General features: G+C 31.7%; 10 protein-coding genes and 1 non-coding gene across 11 annotated transcripts; 6 read left to right on the top strand and 5 right to left on the bottom strand.

Annotated features, from left to right (window-relative positions):
- Positions 1 to 71: 71 nt before the first annotated feature.
- On the top strand, positions 72 to 1163 carry ACL4 (Acl4p; the record flags this gene model as incomplete). The annotated part of the gene is made up of 1 exon (XM_019181515.1): positions 72 to 1163. The coding sequence occupies one exon, from the start codon at positions 72 to 74 to the stop codon at positions 1161 to 1163; it is 1092 nt and encodes a 363-aa protein (XP_019039841.1).
- Positions 1164 to 1389: 226 nt separating this feature from the next.
- Positions 1390 to 2061, bottom strand: NBP2 (adaptor protein NBP2; the record flags this gene model as incomplete). The annotated part of the gene is made up of 1 exon (XM_019184537.1): positions 1390 to 2061. The coding sequence occupies one exon, from the start codon at positions 2059 to 2061 to the stop codon at positions 1390 to 1392; it is 672 nt and encodes a 223-aa protein (XP_019039840.1).
- A 737-nt stretch (positions 2062 to 2798) lies between these two features.
- Positions 2799 to 3467, top strand: CWC15 (U2-type spliceosomal complex subunit CWC15; the record flags this gene model as incomplete). Its single annotated transcript, XM_019183126.1, has 1 exon — positions 2799 to 3467. One exon carries the CDS (start codon positions 2799 to 2801, stop codon positions 3465 to 3467), a length of 669 nt encoding a protein of 222 aa, XP_019039839.1.
- Positions 3468 to 3681: 214 nt separating this feature from the next.
- RRN5 (Rrn5p) lies at positions 3682 to 5112 on the top strand (the record flags this gene model as incomplete). The annotated part of the gene is made up of 1 exon (XM_019183125.1): positions 3682 to 5112. One exon carries the CDS (start codon positions 3682 to 3684, stop codon positions 5110 to 5112), a length of 1431 nt encoding a protein of 476 aa, XP_019039838.1.
- On the bottom strand, positions 5104 to 6897 carry PUT1 (proline dehydrogenase). Its single transcript, XM_019186194.1, has one exon. It carries the CDS (start codon positions 6570 to 6572, stop codon positions 5166 to 5168), a length of 1407 nt encoding a protein of 468 aa, XP_019039837.1. The 5' UTR covers positions 6573 to 6897; the 3' UTR covers positions 5104 to 5165.
- Positions 6898 to 7327: 430 nt separating this feature from the next.
- On the top strand, positions 7328 to 9292 carry WICANDRAFT_82994 (Zn(II)2Cys6 transcription factor domain-containing protein; the record flags this gene model as incomplete). The annotated part of the gene is made up of 1 exon (XM_019185470.1): positions 7328 to 9292. The coding sequence occupies one exon, from the start codon at positions 7328 to 7330 to the stop codon at positions 9290 to 9292; it is 1965 nt and encodes a 654-aa protein (XP_019039836.1).
- Positions 9293 to 9306: 14 nt separating this feature from the next.
- On the bottom strand, positions 9307 to 11012 carry AGP3 (Agp3p; the record flags this gene model as incomplete). Its single annotated transcript, XM_019183124.1, has 2 exons — positions 9307 to 10722; positions 10773 to 11012. The coding sequence occupies 2 exons, from the start codon at positions 11010 to 11012 to the stop codon at positions 9307 to 9309; spliced, it is 1656 nt and encodes a 551-aa protein (XP_019039835.1).
- A 1459-nt stretch (positions 11013 to 12471) lies between these two features.
- On the top strand, positions 12472 to 12544 carry WICANDRAFT_t52. Its single transcript has one exon. It is a non-coding gene; the product is annotated as a tRNA-Thr (tRNA).
- A 248-nt stretch (positions 12545 to 12792) lies between these two features.
- Positions 12793 to 14094, bottom strand: TRM82 (Trm82p; the record flags this gene model as incomplete). Its single annotated transcript, XM_019185469.1, has 1 exon — positions 12793 to 14094. One exon carries the CDS (start codon positions 14092 to 14094, stop codon positions 12793 to 12795), a length of 1302 nt encoding a protein of 433 aa, XP_019039834.1.
- Positions 14095 to 14602: 508 nt separating this feature from the next.
- SPE4 (spermine synthase) lies at positions 14603 to 15570 on the top strand (the record flags this gene model as incomplete). Its single annotated transcript, XM_019182548.1, has 2 exons — positions 14603 to 14734; positions 14782 to 15570. The coding sequence occupies 2 exons, from the start codon at positions 14603 to 14605 to the stop codon at positions 15541 to 15543; spliced, it is 894 nt and encodes a 297-aa protein (XP_019039833.1). The 3' UTR covers positions 15544 to 15570.
- A 363-nt stretch (positions 15571 to 15933) lies between these two features.
- RMP1 (Rmp1p) lies at positions 15934 to 16269 on the bottom strand (the record flags this gene model as incomplete). Its single annotated transcript, XM_019180803.1, has 1 exon — positions 15934 to 16269. A coding segment is annotated over one exon (336 nt), but the record flags the coding sequence as incomplete, so codon positions are not given.
- Positions 16270 to 16299: the final 30 nt, after the last annotated feature.

The following is a 16299-nucleotide window of genomic DNA, read 5'->3' as shown; positions in this document are numbered from 1 at the left end:
AAAAAAAAATTTTGAAGAGATGGGAAACGTTTATAGCTCATCTCATCAATTAATTAGAATAATTGTCAACTATGGAACTAAATGATTTGATTACAGAGACAAGAAAGTTATTAAGTCTTTCTCAAACAAAAGATGCACTAAGTTTATTGAAAAAATTTAAATCAAAATATATTGAAAATGTTGAATTTTTACAAATTTTTGGTGAAGTTTATTTAGAATTGGGTAAAGTTGATAAAGCTTTTGAATTTTTAGAAAAATCTTGTAATTTAGATATTAATGGACAATATGGTTCTGAGAAATTCTTCTATTTAGGTCAAATAATTGGTGGTTCAAAAGGTATTGAATTGATTGATCATGGTATTTCACAATTAACAACAAAATTAGAAAATAATGATGTCAATGATGATGTTAGGAAATTCACAATTAAAAAATTAAATCAAGGTTTATTTGCAGAGATTGAAATATGGATGACTGATCTATGTATGGAACCTGAAGCTGAAACAAAATGTGATGAATTAATTAATCAATCATTAACTATAGATGAATCAAATCCTGAAAGTTGGTCATTATTAACATCAATTAGAATTTCTCAACAAAGAGATGATGATGCATTACAAGCTTTACAGAAAAGTTGGGATTTATTTGAACAGAAGAAAACAGCACTTGAAAATAATTCTAATGTTAATACAACTGATAATTCTCAAGAGATTAGTATTGAATATGTTGAATTGATACAACCTTTAATAACATTATCAAGATTTGCTATAGAAATGGGTCAGTATGAACTGGGTGGTGTTATTGCATCAAATGTTAGAGATATAGATGAAGATAATGTGGAGAGTTATTATTTAGAAGGTTTTACAAATTATTTATATGTTAAAAAAGCTCAGTATGATTTAAAATTTCCAAATTATGATGCTGAAATTTTTGATTCATTTGTTATTGATCCAAAATTGGATGGGTTTAAAGAAAATTTGAAACAAAGTAGAGAGAATTTATTACAAGTTTTAAAAATTTCAAGTCAATTTGATGTTGATGATGATATTTTAAACCATTCCAAATTTTTAATTAATGAAATTGGAGGTGAAGATGATGATGATGAAGCTGTTTCAAATATTAATGAAGATAATTGGGAAGATGAGATTGAAAGTGATGATGAATAGATTAACAAAAATAATACAATGAAGTGATTCTCTACTGCAATAAATGTAAATGATAAAACTTTGTTTTTCTTAACTAGTAGTAATAATACATTTTCAAAATTGTCAATTGATAATATCAGGAAACACAAATGCCATCCTTATAAAAAAAAAGAGATAAAACACTTCAAACAAATAAAAACACAACAACATATTAAAATGGAAACACACAAACCCTCAAACCATAAACTCATTTAATGTCCAATTTTTCAACATTTGGTAATTCTTCATCATCTTCATCTACCCAATCACTATCCTCCTCTTCATCATGATTCACTCCATGATCATGATCATTTATAATATCTGGCAAGAACCTTCTTGGTTCATCTTCAATATAATCCTCTATATCATTATTAACCAATTGAACATATTCTTCAGGTACTAATCCAGTTTCCCCAGTTTTAGAATCTTCTGCAACTAACCAACCTTGACCATGTCTATAACTTATCCATATTATTTGACCTTCTTTTAACCCAACCTCATTATCATTCTCAGGTATGAAATCAAATAATGCAATGGCCTTACCATGAATTTCATCACTTGATGCAATTGAAAATTCAAACTGATTTTTAGAATCATCTTTAATCATTGGAGTTTTCAAATCTGGATCCTCTTTCCATGGTGGACCATCTTCAAAATAATAATTCATGGGTATGTTTATTATAGAATTCCTTATATCATTTTCATCATGTTCATTATGTTCATTATTTTCATCATAGTTTATATCTTCATCAGTTAAATATTGGGAATAATTTATCACCCCATAATGTAAATCCTCATCTTCCTCATATGCGAAATCCTTAACAGAGATCATTGTTGGATGTGATTTGTCCAGATCCACTTGATCTTGATGTATTGACATAATTTTTCTGTATTGTATATAAATAATTAACCTAATGTCACCAATTGGACACTTTTCTCTAGATCCCTCCTAACCTTTGAAACAAATAGCCACACACTCTGTAAAGACAACCTCAAATTGAACAACCACTTCCAATAAACACAACACCAATTGTTACTTTGAATCTGTAACTAATTGACGGGTTTTTTCAAATTTTGATTTGACGGTTTTCCAATCAGTTGAATTTTTCTATTTTTATATTTTCTTTTCGGTAAAAGGCCCACAATCGATTATACGCTGTTTACCCGGTTTTTGAAGGGTATAAAGTGGGAATTTAAGTGTGATAATGGTGGTTTATTGAGTGATTAACTATTGATTTGTTAAGTGATTAATTGTGATTTGTCTATTATGTGTTTTGATGTGTTTTCCTCGGTTGGTTGTGGTTGAATTGGGAATGTGATTATTGGTGATGGTATTAAGTACTGTTTCATGATAAATGATTAAACGAGTTGGGTTAATTGGGTCTTGTGCATGGTGTAAATCCACAGGGATAATACAATTATAAATGAACAAAGAGAATGCCCAATATTAACATTCTCATACTATAACAATACCATTATATCACACAATTCTCAATTTCCAACCAATCCCATCATCTGCCATCTCATCACGGTCCCCATTTCTATTTTTTTTAAACATTCAATTTCAAAAAGTTCAAATCTCTACAATTTCAACACAATTAAGCAGCATCATCAACAATGACAACTTCACATAGACCCACCTTGGAGAGCAGAAAGGGTAGAGACCTGCAACAGACGTCCATAATCCACTCCAGACAGGTTGCTGCTCATAAACAGTTGAAGTATAGGAAGACAACAACAATTGATCCAGTTGATGCAAAGGAAAAATTTAATGAATTAAAATTAGAACTATTACAAAGAGAAAAAACTCATTTCAAGGATTCTAAAGGTGATGATTATGATTATAAAGATAGACAGTTAGCAATAGAGGATGGTGAAGTGGAGAGCTATGAAGATCGAATGGAAAGAGTTGCTAAAGAGACTAAAGATTTAGATGATAGTAGTGATGAAGAGGAGGATCAAGAGGATGAAGGGAGTGAAAGTGAGAGTGATGAAGATGATGAAAGTGATGATGACGCTGAATTATTAAAAGAGTTGGAAAAAATCAGAAAAGAAAGAGCACAAGCTGAATTACAAAAACAATTAAAAGAAAAAGAGGAATCTGCTATAAATTCAAATCCTTTATTAAGTAATAATAATTCAACAGGAGTAAGGAAAAATTGGAGACAGGATAAAGTATTCAATTATAAGAATAATCAAGAAAAACATAAAACTGATGATGATTATGTTAATGACTTATTAAGGTCTGATTTCCATCAAAAGTTCTTAAACAAGTATGTTAAATGAGAATCCCACTAATAAACCTTTATGAGGAATGAAAATAATGAATAATTGGAGTGTAATAAATAATGTACAAGTATAGTTTTGATTTTAACTAATTGTAAAGTAAATCACCATTTTACGTGGCCATACCGAATATTTTTTTGCAAAAAACCTTTAAATCAACATCATCTACATCATTTATATACAAAACGTACATACAAACATCCGCCTAAATGATATGACAGATTCAGACCATTCATCATCTCAATCTGATTCTGATTCTGAATTTGTTGAAGCACTAGAATCACAACCACTCGAATCAGGACCTCCAAGAAAGAAACAAAAGACTACTAGAATACCGAAAAGATTACAAAATAATGAACTTTATAGGGTTTTTTTCAACAAGGAGTTGAAAAGTTTCATTGATGGTGATAATGGCACCTTGAGCAAAGGCTTCCATTCATTTGTTACCCCATTTGAATCAAATAATAAAGTTAGTCAGATTGAATCTTCCACAATATTGGGGACGTATTGGACAAGTTTTGAAAAAGAAGTTTTTTTTGAATTTTTAGCAAGGTTTGGCATATTGGGGATAGATAAAATTTGTGAGAAATTACCAAGGAAGTCTATTTTAGAAGTTATGAATTATTATGATTTGTTGAAACAAGGATTGGATCATTATAAACAAGATTCGAAATTTTTTATGAAGTTGATTAAGTATGAAGAAATCCCACAAGCTATGGAGATTGATGAAGTTGTGATAAGTATTGAAGAGGCATTATCAAATTCGTTAAATCTATATGAATCTGAAAAGAAAAATTCCAAAGAATTACAATCAATTTTTGAACAAGAGGTTTTGAATGATGAAGAATCAATAATTGATATGAAGGTGCTCAACTCAATGTGTGAATTCATTCAACAAGATCATTTAATCTCAGATATAAGGAAATTCAACCAAGACATCACCCCCAGATTAGGATATTCATCAAATTATATTCAAACATTAATTAAAAACTTCATTCATGATTTAATTTCCAAAATCATTGAAATTCAAATATACAAACCCTCACCAACAAGTCTTAATTTAAACATCCATCAGGACAAGATATCCATTGATGTGAATGCACCAGATGTTTATAAATCATTCATGGAGCTTGCCCCGAAAAGGGCTTTTCTATTGAAGTATTATTTCCACAAGTTTCATAAACGACTGGGGTTGTTGATTGAAGATTCTGATGAAAGTGTGATTAATAAAGGATTGTTGACTTTCAATAGGACTGCTTATAAGTTTAGTGACTATAGAAAGAATGAGTTGATAAAGCAGATATATGGTGTTGAGAAGCCAGTGGTTGAAGAGGAGGAGGACGACGACGAAGAAGAAGATGATGAGTTGTTGGATAATAGATTTGCTTTGAAAGTTTTCCATAAGGAGAATCATATGGTTGATTTAAAAGATTTGGTCAAATCAAGAGAGTATTGTAAAGAGATGATTACAAAATGGGGACATTTGGAACTTTATGAACAATTTAAACAGGATGATGATGAGATTGAATCGATTGATGATATTTTCCAAGAGTTAAATCAAGATGAAACTCTTCAAGATTTGGGGATCCCTCAAGACTTAGAAATCACAGATGAAATGATTACATTACAGAGCATTACATTTTAAATTAATAAAATCAAATCATAATCATTAAATTTCTATGCTATATTATATGTAGTTTAACCAAAGATTCTTTTCTTGTAAATGCTTAAAACGTTCTTAACCAAAGGCCATCCATTATCAGATCTAACGGCATCACCATTTTCTTGTAATCTTCTTAATAAATAATCTTTAGTCTCCACTGGTGGGCCCCATGGAACATATTTAATAATGTTTTTAACTTTATGATTTTGAATCAAATCAAAAGTAACATCATCACACATTCCCAACAATTGACCAAGGACAACATTTGATTTAACAGTATCATCCTTAGAGTTTGATAAAATATCACAAGCCAATTTGGAAGATTTTGCATTATGACTAGCCACGACTAAATGACCTAATGTTGCTGATTCTTTAAATTTTTCCAAATCTTGTAAAACGTATTGAATACCTAAATCGTATGAAGTGTCTGTATCTGCTTTAGTATCATGGATAACTGAACGATCAGATTCTGAATGGATATAAGCACCTCTAACTAATTTTAAACCAACTCTGTAATTACCTGCTTTAGCCAATTTTTCCTCCAATTTGATTTGTTGGAATGAATGTTTTAAATACATTTGAATTGTACCAACAACGTTAACGAACCCATTTGGTTTATTGAATTTGGAGAATAATCTTCTTTGTAATTCATAAACACCATGTTGTAAATCATATTTTTCAGCATCAATAACAGTGACGAAGAAAGGGGAAGCTCTTGAAGGGAATTGTTTGGATAATTCTTGATTTAATCTAACAACTTCCTCTGTAACTTTTTCACAATTGGAGACTAATTGATCAAATTGTTTAACCCAATTTGGATCTTCATTTTGATAGTTTAACAAAACTTGAGCAGGGTTTGCCACTAGAGCAGAAGGTTTAATAACGATATAACCTGGTGGGACTTCATTAATGTTATCTTGTTGGGCAATGACTCTTAGGATTTGAGGTTTTAAAATGTTTTCAATAGATGCAATGGTTTCTTTAACGATATAGTTGATGTCAATGTTTTTGGTACCTTCTGAATCCTCGATAGTTAAACTCAACATCATGTTATTGATACCTCTTGAGGATAAAGCTTCACCAGTCTTGATAACTTGAGCAGGAGTGGACCCACCAACGTAAATTTTACCAATAAAGAAATCTAGTACTTTTGTTGGAATTAATGGGAAAAGCTTGATAACCATATTTAAGATTGGTTTGTTTAGAGTACAAAGACCAATTGATGCATAAGAAAACAACATTTTGTTTGAAAGGGAATCCAAATAGGTTGATTGTGGAGTTAAAGTTTGTTTATTCGGTATGATTGTGTTTTCAGATTGTGAAGTTTGGGATAATGAGCTTAAAGAAGCTGGAGTTGAAGATGCAGTTTTGTAAGATTGGGAAGTGTTGATGTATCTCTTGGATACGTTGACCAAGGGTTTGAACCCTCTTTTGAGCATCATTGTGGATGGTTTGGTAACATTAGAAGAGAAGGTTATTGATGGAAAGTTTTATTGTTTATATAGATTTTGAAAGTTTTGAAGTGATAACGGTTAAGGGCAAACAGTGCCGAAGAAGAGCGGGAGAGCGATGGTAGGGCGAATGAATTAAGGGTAAGCGAGGGTGTTAGTTAATAGTTATGGAGATGATAGAATAATAGAGTAATAATAGTATGATGATAGTATCATGTGTTACCTGATCTCTGTTGTGGTGTGACTGAGCTCATCTCCTCGAGGATTCTTTATGTCTCATCGATTAAAGCTTATCGATTTGACACATTGGGATGAGAAGAGATTGAGTGGATTAGTGTTGAATGGTTGTGTGTGGATATCTGTATTGTGTATTATATTCTGTATTCTATTATATCTTATTCTTTATTCTTTACTCTATGCTTTTACTATATCTTTTACTATATCTTTTATTCATTCTCTATACTCATTCTCTTCTCTGTTTCCTGTCTTTAAATGAAGCGATCGCTTATCCTAACCCTGGTAACCATATCCGACTCTGCTCGCTTGCACACTCCCACACCCGGACACCACACTCTTCACTATGGCGATGAGCCTAAACTTCAAATGGTTAACAATATTGAAGAGAGTATTAAATCTTTGACAGATAATTTACCACTATCACATCCACTAATGAAGAAGAAACTCATATATCACTGACCTACATTCCATAGATCAACCCTCATTCCATATACTTCTCTGACTCCATCATGCCCCCAAAGAAGAGATCAAAAGTATATCAAAGAACCTTTATAGGTTGTTGGACTTGTCGACGCAGGAAGATCAAATGTGATGCTACAAGACCTCATTGCTTACGTTGTGCTAAATCTAAGCTGGAATGTGAAGGTTATGATGTTAAATTGAATTGGAGTACTCCCCTAGTGGTTAAAAATGGTGAAATGATATTTAATGATGATGAAAATGAATTAGATGAACCGCCCGTGACGTTCCAAAGATCAAACATTGCTCTATGTAAATGGAATATATACAATTATTATGAAGATATAGATGATGATTTGGAGAATTTGGAAAGTTTAGAAAACAATGCTAAGATTGGTCCCTTCACTGTCTTTAGATATAAATCTATTAGTCAATCATCAAGTCCAATATTAATACAATCAATACCTCAAAGCAGATCAACAAGTTTCATACCCACTACGTCTCCAATAAGGTCTAAAACACCAACAAGAATACCTACACGTCAACAACAGCATCATCTAATACATCAATCTTTAATAAAGTTTGCCAAAATATCAATTATAGCCAAGGGTCTAGATGAATCAACTCCATTATTATTCCCACTGCCCTCAATTGCATCAACTTCAATCAATATAGATCCAAATAGAGTCTTACAACCTTTGATTAAAAACATTGATAACTCAATAATGATTACAAGTTATTTCAAACTTTCAATAAACCATTTCATGACTTTAATACCTCAAATTTTTCACAACAAAAAACCTGATTTCATAAACTATATTCAATCCACCATTCAAACTTCATTGGGCCAATTCATTCTTCATAATAATGATCAAGATTTACAATTATTATTAAATGTTACAACTGTTTCATTATTACACAAGTTGGATCTGAATAATTTATCATCATTAACTGAAATCACCCAATTGTTTAAAATGACATCACATTTACCAATCACAACAAATTCTGATTTAACTACATTATCACTAATTTTACAAATCATGATTGCCACAACTTTAGGGATATATAACCCACTGTTCTTCAAACAATCACCAATATTACAATCACCAATCTCTTCAATTTATAAATATTTAAAACTATCAAACATCTTGTTAAACCCTTCACAATTTGAAATGGATCCCAAGTATTCCAAAATTTATGAAGATTTAAACCAAAGTTATAACCTATTGAAAAATATCAAAACAAAACCCAAACAAAAAGATTTGAAAAACGGATATGGTATGATCTTAATCCAATCAAAAGAAACACCAAGGGATCAAATCATTAAAGTGCCCAAATATATCGATGATGATGATGAAGGTCCTCCTCCTCCAAGTTTTGTCGTGAATTTTAGTCATGCAGAGGATGAATCAAGTGAAGATGATGATGAATCTAGTGAAGAATCCTTGGATGATGATCATCACCAACAATCAATGACATTATTTAATCTTGATGATGTTCCTGATTTATTAAAAGAATCTTCATTCGGTGTTTCAAATTGTTTGATCTTCATATTTGAAGAATTGGTTAAATTGATTAATCATAAGAGAATTTTCAATTTTTTGAAAATTACAAGTCGAAATTTCCCTAAAGTTTGTGCAGATTTTGAAGATATCTTACACAAGTCAAATGATTTAATCATTGATTCGAAATGCCATAATGATCTAAAGTTTTATAATTGTTTGGTTTTGTTATATTATAAGTTGGTTATGAATTATCCTTCACATTTATTAAATTATCATTTTAATGCCCTAAAAAATATTAACCCTGATGTTGATTTAGGTTTGATTTGGTTTGTTAAGCATGCATTAGATGGTCACAGTTCAAAGAATGTTGAATTGGGACAATTTGATAAAGTTTGGTTAAATAATTGGGAATCAAAACAATTGATATATGAATTAAAATTGAAAAATAATAATGGTGATTGGGCCAATTTAATGAATTTAGAAAAATTTAATGATTTTTTTGTATTATAAATAAACAAAATTCCTTATAGATTCTTGTAGATTTTTTTAAACCATGGTTCATTCAACTCTTCTTCTTCATCTTCTATATCAATATCTCTTCTACGTCCTTCATCTAAATCAATCTCCCCCAAATCAACAGGTTTCCAATTTTTCTTAATCAATGCAACAACACCATAAACAACAAAACTGAAAGGTAATAATATATAAGAATCAACAAAATCAGCTGCAACAAATGGTGATAATGAAGTCCAACCTTGTACCAAAGCTAAGAAAACATTAGCACCTAATCCAAAATATGCAATCCATGGATATAAATTTGATCTATATGGTAATTCACTGATATCATAACCTTGGATCTTCCAAGCTTGACGCACTCTAATATGTGTATATGAAATTATCCCCCAAACTATGAAGACTGCAACTCCACTAATATTAACGATATAATTATATGCATTTGCTGCACCTGTAGAGACATTCATTAATGATAATAACCCCAATGCATTCATCAAAGTTATAGAAAATATTGGTACACCTCTTTTATCTTTCCATCCTAAAAATTTAGGTGCTAACCCTTCAGTAGCCAAATTTGTTATTGTACGACTCCCAATATATATGGAACTATTAACTGCACTTAAACATGTCACTAATATGAAAGCATTAACCAAATGTGTACCATTCTCCCAACCTGCCCTAACTATGGCTATACCAATTGGTGATTTTAATGCACGTTCATCTGATTTTAATAATGAATCATCTGATGAGACAGTGACTCCATAAAAAATTGCAATGGCAACATAAACAAATAATATACGATAAGTTGTTTGTCTAACAGCTCTTGGAATGGCAACTTTTGGATTTTTAGCTTCATTTGCAGTGATTGCAACGGCTTCAGTACCTGAGAAAAAAGTTGAAAAATAAACGAAAACTGTGGCAATACCTCTGAATCCATTTGTTAAGGCACCTGGATCATTCCAATAATGGAACCCAAATGCTGGACGGTTTTTAATCCCCCCACTTATATAAATAATGGAAAAGATATAATACGCAACTAACCCCAAGATTTTAAATAATGCTAACCAATATTCAGATTCTCCAAATGCTTCAACTCCTAATAACTGGAAAATTTCAAATCCAAACCAAAATAATAAGATATATCCATAAATTGGAACTTTCCCTTCATCATCCCAATAGGTCATTATAGAGCTCAGAGTATTATATTCATTACTTAAAACACAAAACCAAACAATAACATAATAATAACCTGATACTGCACCTAATGAATCACTATGGAATCTTCTAGCCAATGTTGTGAACCCATTCCCTGAGGGATAAACACTAACCATCTCACCAATCGAAGTCATTATGGAATATGCTATGACACCAATGATCAAGACAGCTATTAATAAAGCTAATGGACCACCTTTTATAAGTGCAATACCCTTAAAGAGTTAGTATATTCTCTTAGGCAAGAATATGAGTTCAAACTTACAGCTCCAACTAAAATACCAGGCCCAATGATACCAGCAAGGGCAATCAATGATAGATGACGATTTTTCAAAGCTCTTTTAGAACCTGTTTGAGAATCAAATTTTTCATCATCAACAGATCCAGATTCTTGATCATTTAATATAGCTTCGTCATCATTATATGGTGTCTTGGTTTCAAACTCTTGTAATGAAATGTTTGAAGACACTTGTTCAGTGTTGTTATGTCTCTTAAATAAAACCATCAAATCTTTTAATTCATTTGTGGGTAGGAAACGTTTTGATGGTTTTTGATAATTGCTGACAATGAAAACATTTTAAGGTAATTTTTTTATGATGACGCCGCCGCCTTGAAAAATTGCGTCAATTTGTGACACGCGTGATGATGACAGATGGGACATATTTAAACGTCAAAATTGAAATTGAATGATTTTTGTTATGTTTATTAATTGTTGTAGGTTGATATATTGATTTTGAAAGGTTATTAGGTGAGCATGTTAGTTTTGTTGATCAGATGTTTATTTTTTAAGTGACGACGACGTTACAGTACGTAGCTGAGGGCAATTTATTTGATGGGATCTGGATTAGATCTCAGATTTTAAGATATCGATCATGATCAATATCGACGTTAATACACTACTTTGTTTAGATAGTTACATTTTAGTTTCTAAATGATTGAGTGATCATTTAGACGATATTAGTGTACTTTATATGATCGATTATATTATTGAAGTACTTATATTGTCGATATTAAATATTGTTATTTTAATTAATATTGATATTCCGCCGGCTAAATATAATTCATGAATCATATATGCACAGCTTGTAAATATCAAAAATTAAGCTGTGGCTGCTGCGACGTCTTGTTTCTATTGCATTTCAAATATAATTATATAATTCATTGATCCTTGATCTAGTTAATTTTTTTTTAGTTAATGATTATGTATATTATTTGATGAACTTTAATGGTGAGGAATGCAATTACGGTACGAACCGCTTGAATTGTACGTCTAGGCTTAAGTTCTCTCTAGCTTATGTCGATATTGTTGGAATTCAGGCAGCTTCAATATGATCTTATAATAAATTTATAATATTAAAATTAATTAAAGAGATTAATATAATATTTATTATATATAATATTAAATCTGCAGATCAATAAATTAAATTAAGTATAATATAGGCTAGCTGGCCGCCAATGAACTAAAACAGCAGCTGGCCATAAATTTGTTAATACAATATTTGGAACGTACCAATATAATTTGTAAAATTTGTGGAAATCACCAAGATATTAATAATCCTAATTATACTTTTCTTGATATATTGAAGTCCGGCTAATGGTTTGTTAATTATAAGTTGATTCTAAGGTGACTGAACCACGTCTAGCTTAAAGGAGCTGAGCATGAATGCTTGATGAACCTGGGAATAAGGAATTCTGTTCATGTATAGAATTGTGTAGAAATTTCCAATATCATAGACCAAAGGTGAAATTGACATTGACAGCTGAAATGGAAATCCGCAATAACATAATTGGAAAATTGTAGACAATAACTAAACCTTGTAATCAAATGATTTCACAACCAATCATACATCGTATTATAATGGAATTATACGACAATAAAAGCTGTGAATTATATTGCCTGGATTACGTGCCCAAACCAATTTTGGATTGACCAGTAAATCACAAAAATTAAAAATTTTATAAGAGCTTCTATGGCCAAGTTGGTAAGGCGCTACACTAGTAATGTAGCGATCCTCAGTTCGACTCTGAGTGGAAGCAATTTTCTTTTTGCATTTTTTTTGCCATTTTATGGTACCTACAGTACTAGAGGTATCACATATGCTATTTAGTTTTGTCTTAGGGGTTCTGGTTGTGAAGTTATGACCTGTTTTGTCATTCCGGAGGTTTAAAACAGGTATACGGATTTTACAAAAAAAAAAATTACTTCAAATGTTTTCATCCGAGAAAGAAAATTTACATATTTTTATTATCAATGTACAATGTATAATTAGGGAATATTATTTATTTTAATGCTCACTTCTTTTACGTAATTGATAGACTGTGTACAATGGATACAGTTCATCTTTTGAAGAAATATCAACTTTTGAATTCGTTGAGATTTTAGTGATACTTTCAGAATTTGGTAACAATTCTTTAGTATTTAAATCAACAACTCTTAATAGATCCTCTTCTGATTCCACTGCAGCGAATAGTTTATCATCTGAAGCTGTTATTGAGATAATAACATTGTCTAACTGAAGAATTTTGTCCAAAGCTAATTTTTTAGATTCTTCATTATATTTTAGAAAAACAATAACCTTGGTTGATTCAATCAAGACCGCAAAGAAATTATCAGGTAATGCAAGAATTTTTGAGACACAAGTTTCTTTTAAATCAGCGGATTCATTTTGAAATTTAGATGGAGCAAAATGTGATTCATTTAAGTATGGTTCAACAATTTCTCTGATATTGAGTTTATCCAACAATTGATTTGAATCTTTAAACCAGTCCCATAAAAAGATATAATCATCACCACCACCACTAATCAATAGATCAGGGTTCCAAGATGGAATTGTCAAAGCCGAGACAAATTGCTGATGTCCAAATAACCAATGTTTAATAACATATGACTTTGGGAAGTTTGAGATTCTGATATGCTCATCACGATCAGCTGTAAAGATGTATTCTTTATCATCATGAGATCCCATGGTGACATCTGTAAGCATTGAAACATGCCCCAAGATAGGTTCAGCCTCTGAGTTTATTTCTCTAGCTTCTTGTGTATCAATTGTCGTAGAGTAAACATCACCGAATTTATCACCAAGAACCAAACTTGAATCATCTTTAGAAGTTGAAATGGCTGAAGGTCTTTTTGGGAAAGGTTGTCTCTTCAGTAGCTTCAAAATATTCTTCTCATTATTTAAATCCAATTCGAATATCACCCCTGATTTGTCTGAATCGGTTGTACCAATTAAGTATTTTTCGTTATTTGATAAGATCAAAGTTCTAATATAATTGTAAACTTTTGGTGCACCTGGACCTGGAGTTGGGACTTTTGGTTCGGAATTGTTGCTTTTTCTTTTCTTCTTTAATGGTTCTGCTGCACTATCACTTCCTGATTCCTTTTGTTCAAGCTCTTTTTGCTCTTTTTGTCTTTGTTGTTCTTTCTTTATTTTTTCCTTGATGGATTCTGTAGTATCGATATCATCAGTCCATTCACCGACTCTTTCACCATTTTCAGTGCTGAAAACTTGGATATGGCTTTGTGTGGCTGTGAACAAAAGGGCTCCAGACTTATTAGTCAACACTATTTGGAACGGGTGCTTCATCTTCGTGTGTTTACCTCTATTTTCCAAGTTTCCAAAGTCTTGAAGCTCATCGTTCAAATTTTTTTTTGAATTTTTTTGGTATGGATGACATAAGATCTTATGTAATTATCAGTCACGAGCCAAAAGATTTGGAGCTTCTTTAAGGATCTTTGAGGGTATGATATCTAGTAAGAGAGCTGAGAAAATAACATTTAGTTACCTGGGAATCTAAATATCCCTAAAAGAGGTTTTTCCAATAGCTGGTTTGAATCTTGTCTTGCAATTTTGTCGATTGTGTCAAAAAATCTGAACTCATCAAGCACCAGAAAAAAAGTTTCCGGAGCTAAAAAAAAATCACTTCACTAGTTTCGATCTTTACATATTAGGCATTATCCAACCGTTTGAGCGCAAAATAGATCGTGTTGATGACCATCAGAGCTTAAGAGGTTCATTATTGTTGTATTATAGTTCTTATCCTCGAGGCTTTTCATTTCATTCCTTCTCCCATAGCCAAAGTCACACATAGAAAATGTCAGATTTAACTCATCCTCTTATTCAAAATGGTTGGTTCAAAGAAGTTTCAGATGAATCATTCCCAGGTCAAGCTTTAGAATTAAAAGTGAAGAAGATCTTGCACTCTGCAAAATCAGAATTTCAAGATGTAAGTTTAGCGTTTTCAAGACTGGTTATAGTATTAACATTTTATAGATCTTAGTCTTTGAGAGTACCGATTATGGTAATGTCCTTGTATTAGACGGTATTATTCAAGTGTCAGAAAGAGATGAGTTTGCATATCAAGAAATGATTACACACTTACCAATATTCGCTCATCCAAACCCTAAATCGGTCCTGGTTATCGGCGGAGGTGATGGTGGTGTTCTTAGAGAAGTTTTGAAACACGAAGATATTGAAAAAATTGTGCTGGTGGAAATTGATGAAACCGTTATTGAGTTGAGTAAAAAATATCTTAAGGGAATGTCTGTTGCTTTCTCTCACCCGAAGATCAATGTAAAGCTATGTGATGGGTTCAAGTATTTACAAGATTTGAGTCTTTCAGATGATAAGTTTGATATAATTATAACAGATTCATCTGACCCAGATGGACCAGCTGCTGCATTTTTTCAACAACAATATTTCAAATTATTGCATAGTGCATTGAATGAAAACGGTATTGTTATCACTCAAGCTTCAGAAAATGTTTGGTTGAAGATTGAACTTTTGAAAAACTTGAAAGCCACAATAAGTGAGATTTTCCCAGTTGTTAAATACGCATATACAACTGTTCCAACATACACTTCAGGTCAATTAGGATTAATGATTAGCTCAAAAAATCCAAATGCGAAATTAAACATCCCAGCGCGTACAGTTTCAAAAGAAAAAGAAGAGGAATTATTCAAATACTATAATAGTGAGATTCACAAAGCAAGCTTCATTTTACCAAATTGGGCAAAATATTACTTAGATCAATAGATTAATAAAACATGCATTCTGTAAATTAAACCGACACCAGTAGTGAATTTATAACTCGACCAAAAATATCGTCAATAGCGTCATCTTGAGTAGTGAATTTATAACTCAACCAAAAATATCATCAATGGCACTCTTCTTCTTTTTCTTCTTCTTTTTCAAAACACTCTCATTATCAGATATACTCTTGACAGCTTTTTTCTTCTTTTTAATACTTGTATCCACCGGTTCCACACTTTTTCTCTTTCTTTCTTCTGTCTTGATCACAACCACTTCACCAACTTCTTCTCCGATTTCTTCACCAATATCACCTTCATTGTAATCAACTATATCATTTACCTTACCAGGCAGTGTATTCGTCTTATGTAAACCCTCCATAGTTCCAACATGATGGTAAAGTTTTCCCAGAGCACCCACAAGAGTCAACCCTAACGTGATGAATTGACCTAATGCAATAACACCATTGAAAGCTCTGAAAGCTGATTTGCATATATTGAAATACAAATGTCTTGATACTTTTTGTAGTTTCTGCCTTACTTTATCATCTTTGTTACGGTTGTATGTATGAATTAATGAGATTACCTTTGTGAGATATCTTTTAAGGTTGTTCAAATGTTTCCACCAAGTGGCAACTCTGTGTTGGTTTTTGTTTCTGTGATGAATTAACTTTATTATCCCAAACTCATGCTCTAATGCAACAAGCGATTCCTTCGGTATGATAGTCATGATCGTTGTGTGAACCTTGAAGTTGAGTGTTTA

This window comes from Wickerhamomyces anomalus, assembly GCF_001661255.1.
Source record: "Wickerhamomyces anomalus NRRL Y-366-8 unplaced genomic scaffold WICANscaffold_2, whole genome shotgun sequence".
In the NCBI taxonomy this organism is placed as follows: domain Eukaryota; kingdom Fungi; phylum Ascomycota; class Saccharomycetes; order Phaffomycetales; family Wickerhamomycetaceae; genus Hansenula; species Hansenula anomala.
This window is presented reverse-complemented; position numbering and strand designations above follow the sequence as displayed.